The sequence below is a fragment of the Tamandua tetradactyla genome, chromosome 5 (genome assembly GCF_023851605.1).
Source record: "Tamandua tetradactyla isolate mTamTet1 chromosome 5, mTamTet1.pri, whole genome shotgun sequence".
Classification (NCBI taxonomy): domain Eukaryota; kingdom Metazoa; phylum Chordata; class Mammalia; order Pilosa; family Myrmecophagidae; genus Tamandua; species Tamandua tetradactyla.
The window spans coordinates 17,257,986-17,275,603 of record NC_135331.1 but is presented as its reverse complement, the minus strand read 5'-3'; the positions used below and the strand labels follow the sequence as shown (position 1 = coordinate 17,275,603).

The 17,618-nt window shown below is 39.7% G+C and overlaps 1 protein-coding gene across 1 annotated transcript in view; it reads right to left on the bottom strand.

Moving 5' to 3' along the window:
* Positions 1 to 17,132, bottom strand: part of FBXW8 (F-box and WD repeat domain containing 8) — a 231,150-nt gene extending 214,018 nt beyond the window's left edge. The window contains exon 1 of the mRNA XM_077159938.1: positions 16,760 to 17,132. Within this exon, the coding sequence (XP_077016053.1) occupies positions 16,760 to 17,077 (318 nt within the window). The 5' untranslated portion in view covers positions 17,078 to 17,132. The remainder of the gene's footprint in view (positions 1 to 16,759) is intronic.
* Positions 17,133 to 17,618: the final 486 nt, after the last annotated feature.

Genomic DNA, 17,618 nt, shown 5'->3' with positions numbered 1-17,618 from the left:
AGCTGGTGGGACCTGCAGGCAGAAAAGCACCACCTACTGGGCAGGACAGGAAAAATGCAGGGTCCAGAGACTTTATAGGAGAAAGCCATTTAATCTACTGGGTCTCACCCTCAGGGAAAACTGATATAGATGACTCTTTCCTCCTGAGAGGTTACCAGTTTGGTTTGGGAAAGACTGACTGGGGTCTATAATACCTAAGTAGACCCTCCTAAGGGGTAGGGGAAAGGCACCACACAGGTAGGACAAGAAATAAAGAAACAAGAACTGAAAAATTCTGATTAAACAAAACCTAAGCTAGAGGACTAGAATAAGCTGAACTGAATGTCAAAGAACAGATAGACAACAAAGTCATCCAGCAAGAAAATCCTACGGGGCAGGGGGGAGCGAAAACAATCTCCAGAATAAACTAATGAAGGTAATTAAATGCCTAGAGGCCAGCAAAAAATAATGAATCACACTAGGAAAATTGAAGAAATGGCCCAGTCAAAGAACAAACCAAAAATTCAAATGAGATGCGGCAGTTGAAACAATTAATTCAGAATGTTCAAACAGACATGGAAAACCTCACCAAAAACCAAATCACTGAATTGAGGGAGGATATGAAGAAGGCAAGGAATGAACAAAAAGAAGAAATTGAAAGTCTGAAAACAGTCACAGAACTTATGGGAATGAAAGGCACAGTAGAAGAGATGAAAAAAAAAAAAACAATGGAAACCTACAATGTCAGATTTTAAGAGGCAGAAGATAGGATTAGTGAACTAGAAGATGGGACATCTGAAATCTGACAAGCAAAAGAGAATATGGGGAAAAGAATGGAAAAATATGAGCAGGGACTCAGGGAACTGAATGACAACATGAAGCACATGAATACACATGTTGTGGGTGTCCCAGAAGGAGAAGAGAAGGGAAAAGGAAGAGAAAAACTAACGGAGGAAATTATCACTGAAAATTTCCCAACTCTTATGAAAACTTAAAATTAAGATCTAAGGAGTGCAGCGCACCCCAAAGAGAACAGATCCAAATAGACGTACTCCAAGACACTTACTAATCAGAATGTCAGATGTCAAAGAGAAAGAGAGAATCTTGAAAGCAGCAAGAGAAAAACAATCCATCACATATAAGGGAAGCCCAATAAGACTAGGCGTAGATTTCTCAGCAGAAACCATGGAGGTGAGAAGACAGTGGGATGATATATTTAAGATACTGTTCTAGTTTGCTAGCTGCCAGAATGCAACACATCAGAGACAGATTGGCTTTTAATAAAAGGGGATTTATTTTGTCAATTCTTCAGAGGAAAGGCAGCTAACTTTCCACTGAGGTTCTTTCTTACATGGAAGGCACAGGATGGTCTCTGTTGGTTTTCTCTCCAGGCCCCTGGGTTCCGACAACTTTCCCCGAAGTGACTTCTTTCTGTGTCTCCAAAGGCCTGGGCTGAGCTGCGAGTGCTGAGATGAGGAATGCTGAGCTGCTTAGGCTGTGCTACCCTGCACTCTCTCATTTAAGCACCAGCCAATTAAGTCAAACGTCACTCATTGCAGCAGACATGGCTCCTAGCCAACCGCAGATGTAATTAGCAACAAATGAGGTTCACATACCCTTGGCTTATGTGCAGCAACAAAACTAGGTATGCTCACCTGGCCAAGTTGACAACTAAATCTAGCACAGATAGTAAAAGAGAAAAACTGCCAACCAAGAATTCTATAGCCAGCAAAATGGTCCTTCAAAAATAAGGGGGAAATTAAAACTTTTGCAGGCAAAAATTCACTGAGAGAATTTGTGACAAGAAACTGGCTCTGCAAGAAATACTAAAGGGAACACTACAGACAGATAAGAAAAGACAGGAGAGAGAGGTGCGGAGAAGAGTATAGAAATGGAGACTATCAGTAAAGCTAAAAAGAATAAAAATTAGATATGACATACAAAATTCAAAAGGCAAACTGGTAGAAGAAAGTACTTCCCTTACAGTAATAACACTAAATGTTAATGAATTAAACTCCCCAATCAAAAGACACAGACTGGCAGAATGGATTAAAAAACAGGACCCATCTATATGCTGTCTACAGAAAATGCATCTTAGACCCAAGGATAAACACAGGTTGAAAGTGAAAGGCTGGGAAAAGATATTCCATGCAAATAACAATCAGGAAAGAGCAGGAGTAGCTATACTAATATCCAACAAATTAGACTTCAAATGTAAAACACTTAAAAGAGACAAAGGATACTATATATTAAGAAAAGGAACAATTCAACAAGAAGAAATAACAATCATAAATATTTATGCACCGAGCCAGAACGCTCCAAAATACACGAGGAAAACACTGAAAAGAGAAAAAGACACATCTACCATAATAGTTGGCGACTTCAATTCCCTACTCTCATCAATGGACAGAACATATAGACAGAGGATCAATAAAGAAACAGAGAATTTGAATAATACAATAAATGAGCTAGACTTAACAGACATTTATAGAACATTACACCCCACAACAGCAGGATACACCTTTTTCTCAAGTGCTCATGGATCATTCTCAAGGACAGACCATATGCTGGGCCACAAAGCAAATCTCAATAAATTAAAAAAGACTGAAATCATACAAAACACTTTCTCAGATCATACAGGAATGAAGCTGGAAATCAGTAACAGGCAGACTGCCAGAAAATTCATAAATATATGGAGGCTCAACAGCACACTCTTAAACACCAGTGGATAAGGAAGAAATTACAAGAGAAATCAGTAAATATCTCAAGGCAAATGAAAATGAAAACACAACTTATCAGAACTTATGGGATGCAGCAAAGGCAGTGCTAAGAGGGAAATTTATTGCCCTAAATGCCTATATCAAAAAAGAAACAGCAAAAATCGAGGAATTAACTGTCCACTTGGAAGAAGTAGAGAAAGAACAGCAAATTAGCCCCAAAGCAAGAAAAAGGAAAGAAATAATGAAGATTAGAGCAGAAATAAATGAAATTGAGAACATGAAAATAACCAAGAAAATCAACGAAACCAGAAACTGGCTCTATGAGAAAAATCAATAAGATTGATGGGCCCTTAGCAAGGTTGACAAAAAGAAGAACAGAGAGGATGCAAATAAATAAAATCAGAAATAGAAGAGGAGATAACCACTGACCCCACAGAAATAAAGGAAGTAATGAGAGGATACTATGAACAACTTTATGCTACTAAACTAGACAAATGTAGATGAAATGGACAACTTCCTAGAAAGGCATGAACAACCAACATTGATTCGAGAGGAAATAGATGACCTCAACAAACCAATCACAAGTAAAGAAATTGAATCAGTCATTAAGAAGCTCCCCAAAAAGAAAAGTCCAGGACCAGATGGCTTCACATGTGAATTCTACCAAACATTCAAGAAAGAATTAGTACCAATCCTGGTCAAACTCTTCAAAAAAAATTGAAGAGGAGGGAAAGCTACCCAACCCATTCTACGAAGTCAAAATCACACTCATACCAAAGCCAGACAAAGATATTACAAAAAAGAAAACTACAGACCAATCTCTCTAATGAATATAGATGCAAAAATTCCTTAACAAAATTCTTGTACATCGAATCCAGCAACACATTAAAAAAATTATACACCATGACCAAGCAGAATTCATCCCAGGTATGCAAGGATGGTTCAATCTAAGAAAACCAATTCATGTAATACACCAGATCAACAAATCAAAGCAGAAAAACCACATGATCATCTCGATTGATGCAGAAAAGGCATTTGACAAAATTCAACATCCTTTCTTGTTGAAAACACTTCAAAGGATAGGAAAAGAAGGGAACTTCCTCAACATAATAAGGGGAATATATGAAAAACACACAGCTAACATCATCCTCAATGGTGAAAAACTGAAAACATTCCCCCTAAGATCAGGCACAAGACAAGGATGTCCACTATCACCACTGTTATTCAACATTGTGTTGGAAGTTCTAGCCAGAGCAATTAGAAATTGAAAAGGAAAGACAAGGCATCAAAATTGGAAAGGAAGAAGTAAAACTCTCACTGTTTACAGGTGATATGATATTATATGTCAAAAACCCCGAAAAATCCACAGCAAAACCACTAGAGCTAATAAATGACTACAGCAAAGCAGCAGCTTACATGATCAACACTCAAAAATCCGTAGTGTTTCTATACACTAGTAATGAACAATCTGAGAGGGAAATCATGAAAAAAAATTCCATTTACAACTGCAACCAAAAGAATAAAATATTTAGAAATAAACTTAACTAAAGAGACAAAAAACCTATACAGAGAAAACTATAAGAAATTGTCAAAAGAAATTACAGTGTTCATGGATTGGAAGACTAAAGAAAGTTAAGATGTCAATCCTACCTAAATTGATTTAAAGATTCATGCAATACCAATCAAAATCCCAACAACTTATTTTTCAGAAATAGAAAAACCAATAAGCAAATTTATCTGGAAGGGCAGGGTGCCGCGAATTGCTAAAAGTATCTTGAGGAAAAAAAACGAAGCTGGAGGTCTCACGCTGCCAGACTTTAAGGCATATTATGAAGCCACAGTGGTCAAAACAGCATGGTATTGGCATAAAGATAGATATATCGACCAATGGAATCGAATAGAGTGCTCAGATATAGACCCTCTCATCTATGGACATTTCATCTTTGATAAGGCAGTCAAGCCAGCTCACCTGGGACAGAACAGTCTCTACAATAAATGGTGCCTAGAGAACTGGATATCCATATGCAAAAGAATGAAAGAAGACCCATATCTCATACCCTATACAAAAGTTAACTCAAAATGGATCAAAGATCTAAACATTAGGTCTAAGACCATAAAACAGTTAGAGGAAAATGTAGGGCGATATCTTATGAAACTCACAACTGGAGGCGGTTTTATGGACCTTAAACCTAAAGCAAGAGCACTGAAGAAAGAAAGAAAGAAATGGGAACTCCTCAAAATTAAACACTTCTGTGCATCAAAGAACTTCATCAAGAAAGTAAAGACAGCCTACACAATGGGAGACAATATTTGGAAACGACATATCAGATAAAGGTCTAGTATCCAGAATTTATAAAGAGATTGTTCAACTCAACAACAAAAAGACAGCCAACCCAATTACAAAATGGGAAAAAGACTTGAACAGACACCTACCAGAAGAGGAAGTACAAATGGCCAAAAGGCACATGAAGAGATGCTCAATGTCCCTGGCCATTAGAGAAATGCAAATCAAAACCACAATGAGATATCATCTCACACCCACCAGAATGGCCATTATCAACAAAACAGAAATTGACAAGTGCTGGAGAGGATGTGGAGAAAGAGGCACACTTATCCATTGTTGGTGGGAATGTCAAATGGTGCAACCACTGTGGAAGGCAGTATGGCGGTTCCTCAAAAAACTGAATATAGAATTGCCATACGACCCAGCAATACCATTGCTAGGTATCTACTCAAAGGACTTAAGGGCAAAGACACAAACGGACATTTGCACACCAATGTTTATGGCAGCATTATTTCCAATTGCCAAGAGATGAAACAGGCCAAATGTCCATCAACAGACGAGTGGCTAAGCAAGCTGTAGTATATACATACAATGGAATATTATGCAGCTATAAGACAGAATAAAGTCATGAAGTATGTAACAACATGGACGGACCTTAAGGACATTATGCTGAGTAAGATTAGCCAGAAACAAAAGGACAAATACTGTATGGTCTCACTGGTATGAACTGACATTAGTGAATGAACTTGGAGAATTTCAGTTGGTAACAGAGACCATCCGGAGATAGAAATACAGTAGATATTGGGTAATTGGAGTTGAAGGGATACAGATTGTGCAACAGGACTGATTGTAAAAATTCAGAAATGGATAGTACAATACTACCTAACTGTAATACAATAATGTTAAAACACTGAATGAAGCTGAATGTGAGAATGACAAAGAAAGGAGGCCTGGGCACACAAATGAAATCAGAAGGAAAGATAAACAATGAAGACTGAGATGGTTATAATCTAGGAATGCCTAGAGTGTATAATGATAGTGACTAAATGTGCAAATTTAAAAATGTTTCTGCATGAGGAAGAACAAAGGAATGTCAGTAATGAAGGGTGTTGAAAATACATGATAATGAATATTTTTAAATTTTAACTTACATGCGAGACAAGCAAAAAATGCTTATCTGGTACAAAATTTATATTTTGACTAGTGCACTTCCTAATATAACTTATGCGGACAGCGTAATTGAACACCATAATACTTGGAAGTTGCATAGGGCATGAGATTTTGTAGGTTTGTCTAGACTGATGCCCAGATAAATCCCAAAGCAATCTGAACAGTGAATAGGGAAGTATTTGCCGAGTCCCCTAGGGGAATGGTGAGAAAGGGGAAAAATTCAACTTCCCCAAATGGCGAATTCTTGATATTCTCACAGGCAGTGGGGACAGCTAAAGCAACAGGCCGAGCCTCCAATCTTAGGGTTTCCTTCATATGATACTTAATTCCACAAAGGATAGGCTAAGCCTACTTAAAATTAGGCATAAGAGTCATCCCCAAGAGAACCTCTTCTGTTGCTCAGATGCGGCCTCTCTCTTGGCTGACACAGCAAGCAAAGTCACTGTCCTCCCCATCTCTACGTGAGACATGACTCCCAGAGGTATGGAGTCCTGGCAACGTGGGACAGAAATCCTAGAATGAGCTGGAACTCAGCATCAAGGGATTGAGAAAATCTTCTCAACCAAAAGGGGGAAGAGCGAAATGAGACAAAATAAAGTGTCAGTGGCTGAGAGATTCCAAACAGAGTTGAGAGGCTATCCTGGAGGTTATTCTTACACAATAAATAGATAACACCTTTATAAGTCAAGATGTAATGAAGAGGCTGAAAGGAACTGCCTGAAAACGTGGAGCTGTGCTCTGGCGGCCATGTTTCTTGAAGGTAATTGTATGATGATATGGCTGTCGCAGTGTGAGAGCCTTGTATCTGATGCTCCTGTTGTCTACCTTATCGATGGACAAGTAAAACATATGGATTAAAAATAAATAAGGGGAACAAATGTTAAAATAAATTTACTAAATTGAAATGCTGGCGATTGGTGAAGGGTAAGGGTAAGGGGTATCCTATGTATGAATTTTTTCTGTCCTCTTTTTATTGATTTTTCTGAATTGATGCAGATGTTCTAAGAAATGATCATGATAATGAATATACAACTATGTGATGATAGTGTGAGTTATTGATTATATATGTAGAATGGAATGATCATATATTAAGAATTTTTGTGTTTCTTTGTTGTCATTTTTTAAAAAAACTTAAAAATTAATAAAAACATTAAAAAAAAACAAAAAACCTAAAGCCTCTCAAGAACTAGATATCAACAGCCAGAAAATGAAAAAGGACCCTGGCCTTATACCCTATATAAAAATCAACTCACAGCAGATGAAAGACCTAAATATACAAAGAGCCAGTACCATAAAACTTCTAGTAGAAAATATAGAGAAACATCTTTAAGACCTAGTTAGAGGAGGTAGCTTCCACAAACAACAAAAGAGAAAATATATAAATGGGAACTCAAAATCAAATGTTTCTATGCCTCAAAGAACTTTGTCAAAAAGTTGAAGAGGCAGCCAAGTTAATGGGAGAAAATATTTGGAGACTACATATCAGATAAAAGTTTGGTATCCTGCACGCATAAAGAAACCATACAATTTAACAACAAAAGAACAAACAATCCAATTATAAAATGGGCAAAAAATATGAATAGACATTTTTCCAAAGAGTAAAAACAAATGGTTAAAAATCACATGAAGAGACACTCATCTTCATTCATAAGGGAAATTAAACTAAGATTAAAATGAGATATCACCTTATACCTGTAAGAATGGCTGCTATTAAACAAATAGGAAACTACAAATGTTGGAGAGAATGTGGAGAAATTGGAACACTTATTCACTGCTGGTGGGAATGTATAATGATACAGGCACTGTGGAAGACAGTTTGTCAGTTCCTCAGAAAACCAAATGTTGAGTTGCCCTATGGCCCAGCAATACCATTACTTGCTAAATACCCAGAACAGCTGAAAGCAGTGACATGAACAGACATTTGTACACCAATATACAAAGCAGCATTACTCACAATTGCCAAAAGACAGAAACAATCCAAGTGCCCATCAACAGATGAGTAAATAAACAAAATGTGGTATATACTTACGATGAAATATTATGTACCAGTAAGAGGAAATGAGATCCTGAAGCTTATGACAACGTGGATGAACCTTGAGGATATAATGCTGAGCGAAATAAGTCAGACATAAAAGGATAGGTATGATTTCGCTATTATGATGTCAGTATAGGTAAACTCAGAGATTTACAATGTAGAATATAGGGGACTTAGAGGTACACAGAAGCTAAAGTCAGGTAAACAGTTACTCAATGAGGTTGAACTTAAATGCAATGGAATGGGTAGAAGTGAAGGTGGTTCATTAGTGGGGTTATAAGTAACAATGCCATATTGAAGATGAATAGGATTGAAGAGGGTTGTATAGAGTCATATATCCCACTGATCAACTCTACAATTATAAATAAGTTCTTGCACAAACTACTTCAAAGGTTTGATCCTGTACAGAGTCAACAATAGAGGGATATGGGGGAGAAATAATATTGTATGCTATGGACTTTGGTTAACAGGAAGACATCAGTAGTACCACAGCAATATCAGGGGTAAACTGCAGGGGCGGGGGGGAACAAATGTTAAGTGGGGGTTCAGATTTGCTATTCGGTGAGGGCATGTTTACCTGTTACTTTTCTCTCTGGAGCAATGAAAATTGCCTAAAATTGAGAGTTTTGATTAATGTACAATTAAGTGAGGATACTGTAAGACATGGATTGTTTATTTTGGACACTATTCATGATGCCTAATGGATTAAGTTGCCAAAGGGTACCCTGGCTGAGAAGGAGAAAGGCAAACCATGGTGTATAAATTTGGTGGAACATTGTTTGACTACAGAAAGGAACGAAGTCATGAGGCATGAAATGGGGTGAATGAACACTGGGGACATTATGTTGTACAAAATAAACCAGAAACAAAAGAACAAATATTTTATGGTCACTTTTAGAAAATATTTATAAGAAATTGGGGCCTAGATTGTAAGCTCAGATAGCAGTCACATTTAGTCTGGAGTCGTGTTATTGCTAGATTCTGAGGAACTATGCTCTATGTGTATAAGCTGGTATTTTCGTCAAACTTTGGGTACCTCTGTGACACCCAAGATCAGAGTTGGAGTTCCACAGCTCTGAAAGTCAACATTGCTATAGACAACAACTGTTAAAGAAACTGAAAAAGAGAACAGGCTTCAATGTGAGGCAAGAACAAAACTGATCTGGTTGGGACTAAAGTAAATCAGAATACAGGGCAAAGGAAGATACTGTCTGTATTTTAAAGCTTCACCTACTGTATGAGACTAAAGGAAGAGAGGTTATTTTGTTCAAAACCTAAATTTTTTGTGGCATACAATCTAACTCAACCTGTCTGGACAGTTCATTTAAACCACCCAAACACATAAAGCCCAGAAGGGGAATGAGGGCATGTAATTCTGTATAGCTTAACGTAATACCCAGAGACGATCCAAAGCATGTTAGGCAGGTAATTAAAAATTAGTGGCAAAGTCCCTTGAGGGACAGGAGAAAAACTACGGAACGATTAAACTTTCCCACTGGCAAAACCCCTGATACTGTCTCAAACATTAAGGACTCCCAAGTCAATAAGCCAAGCCCTAAATCTTGAGGCTTGTTCTTATGAAACTTATTTCTGTAGCAGAGAATCTAAGACTACCTACACTTATGCCTAAGAGTTAGTTCCAGAAATCCTCTTTTATTGCTCAGATGTGGCCTCTCCCTTTCTAAGCCCAATTCTACAAGTAAAATCATTACCCTACCCCTACATAGAAAATGACACCCAGGGATAAAAGTCTCCCTGGCAACATGGGACCTGACTCCCAGGGATGATCCTGGCCCTGGAATCATGGGCTCAATGCCTTCCTGACCAAAAGGAAGAAAAGAAATGTAACAAAATAAGGTATCAGTGGCTAAGAGAGTTCAAATAGAGTCAAGAGGCTATTTTGGAAGCCTCTCTTAATGCAAGCTTCAACTAGATACTGCTGATTGCCACAGTTTGCCAAATACCAACCAACATCATTCCTTTTAAACCTAAAGAACACCTAGGGCTCTGAGAGTCTACAAAAGTTTCACACTCTAAGTTTACTTTCCAGAAATCTTTAACCTCCAGATGGTTCCTAGTCCAGGTAAGTCCTGAAACCTAGAAGGGCCAACCTCTCCAAAAACATCAGCTAGTTCCATCCCCCTATGCTATACTGTCAACACCCCTTTTCAACATGAAAAGTTAGAATTGGCATAGCCCAAATATCCCTAGAGATTGGGAGAAGGATGAAAGGAGGAGGAGTTATAACAGAGAAGACAGGATTTAACAAATGAGTATGATGCTGAATCACTTATATTGATATTAGTCAACCCACACCAAACTCTGAAATCTGTTCTATAACTACTTGTTACAATGTACTTGGAAATTTATTGCTTTTTTGTATATATATTTCACAATAAAAAAGCATTTTAAAAAAATTATAGCCCCTCCCCCAACACATAATGCCCTATTCCCTCTGCCTGCCTTATTTTTCTCCAGAACAGTTATCACCTGGCATTTATTCATTTGTTCATTTATCTTTCTTTCTCCCAAAATCTAAGTTCTTATAAGGACATGAACTTTTGAGTGACTTGTTCACTGCTATATCCTCAGTGTCTAAAACAAGTACTTAGAAGCCACTTAATATTTGCAGAATGAATGAATGAAGGCAAAATTGCTCCAAATAGAAGCTCCATTCAACAAAGCGATGACCTAATAAATACAGAGATCATTTCAAAATGTACTAAGTAGGGAGCTAATAATTCATGAATAATGCGAATAAATTAATAACACTGACAATAAGAACTTTTTAGTGGGGGAAAAGGGAGAAGAAAGAAAACTCTGGGCTGGAAGGACCAGGGAAGAGTTCACATAAGAGATGGAATTCAAGCCCCACCTGAAAAGGCAGGCAAAAGACAAGTAAAGAGGAAGGGAAGTCATTCCAGGTAATCTGATACATGAGCTCACATTTGTGTCAGTTTGCCTTCTTATTTAATATTAACTAGACCCAGAGTGTTCACACTGGTGTTTCCTCATTTGCTTCTAATTTAAAGCCAGAAAAAAGTTAAGGAGCCATTAAATCAATCTTCTTTTTGGCAACACAGATGCAGGCTCTGACAGGTTAAATATTGACATGTTGTGAGTAATAAACATTGGCTTTTTTTAAAACTTTTATCAGACTTGAAAAACCAAATCTTAAACTTGAATAATGCTTTGAATATCCATATTTCATTTTCCTCTTTATAGGGTGGTAGTTGGAAAGCAGCAATTATGCCCATATTATTTCAACTCAGCAGACATGGAATGGAATCTGATGCACTGGGACTGTAGGTGAGGGTACAAGGCTGAGTAAGGCAATAGACCCTGTCTCCAGGGATTCACAACACAAAAGGCAGGGAAGCTAGGGGTTTATCAATGATAAGTTTAGTAAACAGAAGTGAAGAGTATAATGGTATAATGAATTCTTCTGCGGTACCAACGATAATAAAACCAGCTTAAATGTACTGACTGCTTACTAGATGGCAGACTTGATGGTAAGCACATTCAATGCCTATTTCATTGCCTCTTCATAAGACAGGTACTAGCATTATCCTCATTTGACAGATAAGGCAGTAGGTTAAGTTAATTTGCCCAAGATCACACAGCTTGTCAAAGACAAAGTCTGAATCTGAATGCAGATCTGCCTGATTCCAGAGCCAGGACTGATGGACTATCATATCAGGACTATCCTGCCTCATTAGTGGCCATTCTTTTACTCAAAAGAAACAAGACTCTCTGAAGACAAGGACTGTGTCCATTCTGTTTATTGCTGATTCCCCAGCACCTAGCTGATCAATAAATAGGTGTTCGATGAGTGGAAAACACACATCCCACAGTCCGTGCTGCTTCAAACACTTACCACCTAAAACGGACACCTGCTGTTGTTTTCTGCCCAACATCCATTCCCCCTTCTTTTCTTTTAGGAAACCACCACTCTTCTCCTCTTAGTCAACATGATTTATGTAGGACAGACCCCACCCCTATTTTCAGGGATGGGCACTGGATACAAGTTTTGTCCATTTGATTCAATGACTGGCTCAAGGATGGCCAAATGACCCAATTTGGAGAACTTAGGATCATAACTTTTCCTGCATAAGACAGAAAACAGATGCTATCTTTCCCATGGATTGCTAAGCTGATAAAATGTAAGACCAGAGTTGCTGGTAGCCATTTTGTCCCCGAGAGGAGAGAGCCTGCCTGTAAACAATGCCAAGAAAAAGAAAGCATTACCAAGAAACAGAAAGATCTCTGGCTACTTTATTTAAGCACCCAGAACATTACCATCTGTAATTTTCAGTTACATGAACCAATACATTCCAATTTTCATTTTTTAAGCCAGTTTGAATTGGATGCCTGTTGTCTCAGTGCTGATACGCCTCTTAAATAAAAACAGGATCAAGCAACTAGCCATCACAACCACCACAACTGGAAAAAGAGAGAAACATCTTTGGAACTATACTTAGGTGGCTCCACTACCTCCAAGAAGCCTGAGTTTATGGAGAGAGGGGAACCAAAGACAACAGAGAGAAAATGACTGCTCCCTCTGGAATTCTGTCCAGGGAAGTGTCATTTATTTTACAGGTTAACTATATACCATGACTACTATCAAGTGCCAATTCAGATAGGTGATTCACCACCTAAGAAGAGCTGGTTTCACAGTGCTATCATGGAAAGCTTCACAAGACAGGAATCAAAAGGAATCATTTCCAAGTTTTAACTGTGCATGTCCATAAAAGGCTGTGGCCTGACTAGGCCAGATGATACTGTAAAACTGTGCTTTTCATGTCCCTATCAAGACACAGTTTATCTCTTGTCTGCCAACTTATTTGTTCTCACTCTAGTGATGATTCTGAAGACTCTGAAGTGGAAGAAACTACACCAAAACGTCTAACAGGCTCCACTAACATAGCAGTGTACACCAACTGGTTGTAGAAGACCAGGTATTAGGAAGTGCTACAGGATTTTTACCTCCCTTTCATGTCACTGGATCAACCTCTGTTGTTTTCTGGAGAGTCCCAAATGGTACTAAATCTTCCTTTTCAGGAGTCTCCCATGCTTCAAGCCCAAGAATTCTTGGGAAGACACAAAGCAAAGATCACAAACTGATGACCCAAGTTAGATACAGATTCCAGATGGGTTTTGATTAAGCTACAGTGCTACATTCAAAATGTTAAGTTTTTTTTAAAATCAGTTACCAACAATTAAAATTTTCAAGTTTGTGTGGCAGATTGTTGGACCAATATCCCCTAATATGTACATGCTTCCCTGTATCTAGGTACTTTGAATAGCCCTCTCCCACACTGATCCAGGAGTAGGCCATGACTTGTTTTGACCAATGTGACAATAATAAATATGCCCTAGGCAGAGATTTCAAAAACATTTATACAGTGGGGCTTGACTTCTTCCTGTTCTCGTTTCTCTGCAAAGGCCCACCCAGGAATAGCCTGTTGGATGGTGAGAGCAACATGACCCAGACACACAAATTCACATGTTTGCCCTACCCACAACTAGCCAACCCCCAGCAGAGCTACCTACCTGACCAGCAGCTGACCTCAGATGTCTGAGTGAGTCCAGCCCAAACTAACAACAGGCAGAATAACGACCTAAATGGTTGTTTTAAGCCTTATGGGGGTTGTTGCTATTTTGTTTTGTTTTTAACATAGCAAAAACTGATAGAGCCACATAAAAATCCACATTTCCAATCAAAAAAAAAAAAATCAAAACACCTTGCAATACTGGGACCATATTCCTACATGACAATCACCAGTTGGGGTAGGCAGTGGCTGACACCTTCAGCACAGCTGTGGCAAAAACTTCCCAGTATGTCATTCCCTATCATCTAACCCTTGCTGAGGTCAAGTGCCATGTCATCTCAGCTAGATAATGACATATCAGGTACCCCACACTCAAGTTACCATTAAATGTAAGAACACTAATACAACCACATTGGAAAACTGTCGACAGCCACTAAGGTAAAACCTATGTGTACCTCATATATGAGCAATTCCATTCCTAAGTGACTAACCAAGAAAAATGTGTGTTCACCAAAAGATGTTGTAAAAATATTCACAGCAGTACTATTCTTAATGCCCTCTAACTGGAAACCACTTAAGTGACCATTAAAAGAATGAATAAATAAAATGTGATATATTTATAGGGAAAATTTCATAACTAATGCTATAAATAAAAAGCCAGACACAAAAGCACATCCTGTATGATTCCACTTACAAATAGTTCAAACACAGAAGAAAATTAAAATACGATGTTGGAAATAAAGTAAGTAGTTACCCTTGGGTGGAAGAGGACACAAGTGGTAGGGGGGTTCTGACACGCTGCTAATGCTATTCCATGACCTAAGTGCTGGTTGCTTGGATGTGCACACTTTTGAAAATGCATTGAACTGAACACGTGACTGGTACATTTCAAAGTTTTAAAAAAAAAAACTTTAAAAAGTAGGAAAACAAAACCAAAAGGGCCACATTTCAAGAAAAATAGTAAAGTATGTTTCTTTAGGGATATCATGAAGAAGACTGCTATAGTATCTGACATGTTTAACGTGACAAATAATAAAATTTACATTGACCATTACAGAAGAAATCACTACAAAACTATGACTGGATCTGGAAAAACACCCGACAAACTAGGTAAAATGGGCTGACTACACTTTGCCTCCCCTATTTCACTCATTTGCACTTGCCTGATTCCTGTGAGCTTTGGGGCTTGCAAGCATTGACATGAGAATCCAAGCCTTTTCATAAACATTCCCATCACTTCCTAGATGGAAGATACTGGGTAAGTTTACTGGCCCTTCACATATGAGTTACATTTGTAATGATCACCTGCTAAACAGGACTCATAATGGCCACTGGAGAGGGTCACTAGAAGAATTAGAGAAGACAAATACCTCTAATCCACTGAAGACAATACAAAGTTAAATAGTAAGCACACAATGAATGACTGTTACTTTATTTATAGCAGTGTTACTGATGATCGCAAAGTATTCAAAAAGAGGGAGGTGCTCCAAAGGTTGGATGCTGCTCACAGTAGTCTACAGCCTAGTAGAACCCGATGTGATTCCAAAAGGGGCAGAAGAGAACAAGGACATGGATTCCAGAAAGACTGTAGGCTTTTTCTATCTACGTTTAAAATTGTAATGAACCCCTGGATCCCCCAGTAGCTAGACCGCTTTCACTTATAGAATGCTTGATTTATTACTCCACTATTGCTAGTATCAAGGCCTATCTCTCAGGATTGTTAAGGACAGAAAGTCTTGTGAATCAGGACTTTTTAAATCAAAGGACGCTGTACAGCAAAGTATAGTATCTCAAACTTGCCTCATCATCACAATCGGATTTCTCGGCCCTTTCTCTGGAAACTGATTCAGCAGGTTTGCAGAGAAGGCACAGAACTTGCATTTTAACAAGGTCCTCTGGTGATTCTTGGCCCAAGACGAAGATTGGAAAATTCATGTATGTGCAACTTAAGAGTCAAAAGACCTGGATTCAAATTCAATCCCCAGAATTTATCAGCTGGGTAACTGCAGGTAAATTACAGAAAAACTCTTCGAACATTTCTTATTTGCAAAAAGAGACAATATTTCTACCTTGCAGGATAGTTGTGAAGATTAGAGTTAAGGCAAAGCACAGAACCAGACACCTGGTAAAAACTCAAAAGGTAAATATTGATGTTATTTGAGTATAACTACATATTGCATTAAATAAAAAGCCAGTATTTCTTAGAGTGACCTAGCATTTCAGAATTTCTCCTGACTGAAATACTATAGAGGTCTCCTTTGAGGCTAATTTAATGACTTAAATTAAAACCAGCTATTTTATTCTGACTCTTAATTAGAGAGTCACTGATGTGTTTCAGGTGATACTGAGCTTACTGAAACTACCAACCTTGGTTATGAGGCTATTTTAATGGAGAGAAGGTCCCCAGCTTCCTCCAGATTTTCCTCACAAAAAGAGGCTCCATCCTAATGATAGTGCCTCAAATATTCTTTCTAAATTTTGTTTGCTGCTGTAATTTTTTTAATACACGCAGTTAGAAAAAAACTAAATAGTACAAACAGTATACAGAGGAAAGTTAAAATTCCTTCCCACCCTTGCCTATAGTCCATCTCCCTAAAGGTAACCTCTATTAATAGCTTAGGTATCCCTCATGGACAGGATTTCTCAATCTCACATCTATTGACATTTTTGGGTCAGACAATTCTTTGTGTGTGGTACTGGCTGTCCTGTGCATTACAGGATGTTGTGCACATCGCTGGCCTCTACCCACTAGATACCAGTAGTACTCACCCTAGCTGTGACAAACAAAATTGTCTCTAGACACTACCAAATCTGGGAGACAAAACCACCCCCAGTTGAGAACCATTGCTTCCAGAGATACTTTATGCACAAACACATGTGTATGCACTCTTTCACTTTTTCCCTCCACATTGGGTGGTGCACCGAGTTACTTCCCAACTTATAACAGGGTTTGTCTCGGGGGCGGGGGACTGCCCAGGCCTGGGTCGGGGGGGGTGGAGGGGGGGCGATGGCCACTCACCAGGTCGCGGATGAGTTGGTCCACCAGCTGGTCCCCGCCCCCGGCGCCCTCTCGGGCCTGAGGGGAACGGGAGCGGCTCGCCGCGTCCTGCCTCTCACCCCGGGTCGCCCGCGCCGCCGGGGGCCGCCCCGCGCCCTCCAAGAGGCCCTGGGCCAGCGCTAGGTACCCCGAGGCCTGCTCGCCGCGCCCGGGGGCCACCTCGGGCCGCCGAGGCCGCCGTTCGGCCGCGCGAGGCTGCCGCCGCTTCCTCAGCGCCTGAGCTTCCACCAGCTCCTCCTGCCAGCGGCGGCGGAACTCGTCCAAGCTGCGGTCATCCATCGCCGCGGCTCGCTGCCCTCCGCGTCCTCCTCCGTCCCACTTATTGCCACGGCGAGTCCCGCTCCGGAAGTGTCCGCCGCTGCCGGAAGCTACCGCAGCTGCCGCACTCAGGTTCCGGGTGGGCGGCCCAGCTGTCACCGCGCTCGTCCCGCGGCGGCCGGAGCTGGTTGCTCTCCGACTTGCAGCATCCCAAGGTTAGGTCAGCGCCTGCACCCCAGCACCTCGCCTCCGCGCGTCTCTGCTTTCCCGTCTGGGAACCGGGCGACAACTGTAAGCCGGGCACTTGGAGATTCAGCACTTAAATCTGCAAAAAATCCCTCCCCTCTTGGCGTGTGCATTTCAGTGGATGGAGACGTTTAAATAACTAATAAACGCATGTGAGCATTTTCATCAGCGGTTGGTATCGTGAAGAAAATAAAATAAGGTGATGTAATAAAGCGATTTCGTAGCAAGGGGGGATATTAATTTTTAAAGAATGGTCAGGGAAGGTCTGTGAGGCGATGACATTTGAACTAAGAGCCAAACGAGGTGAGAAACCAGC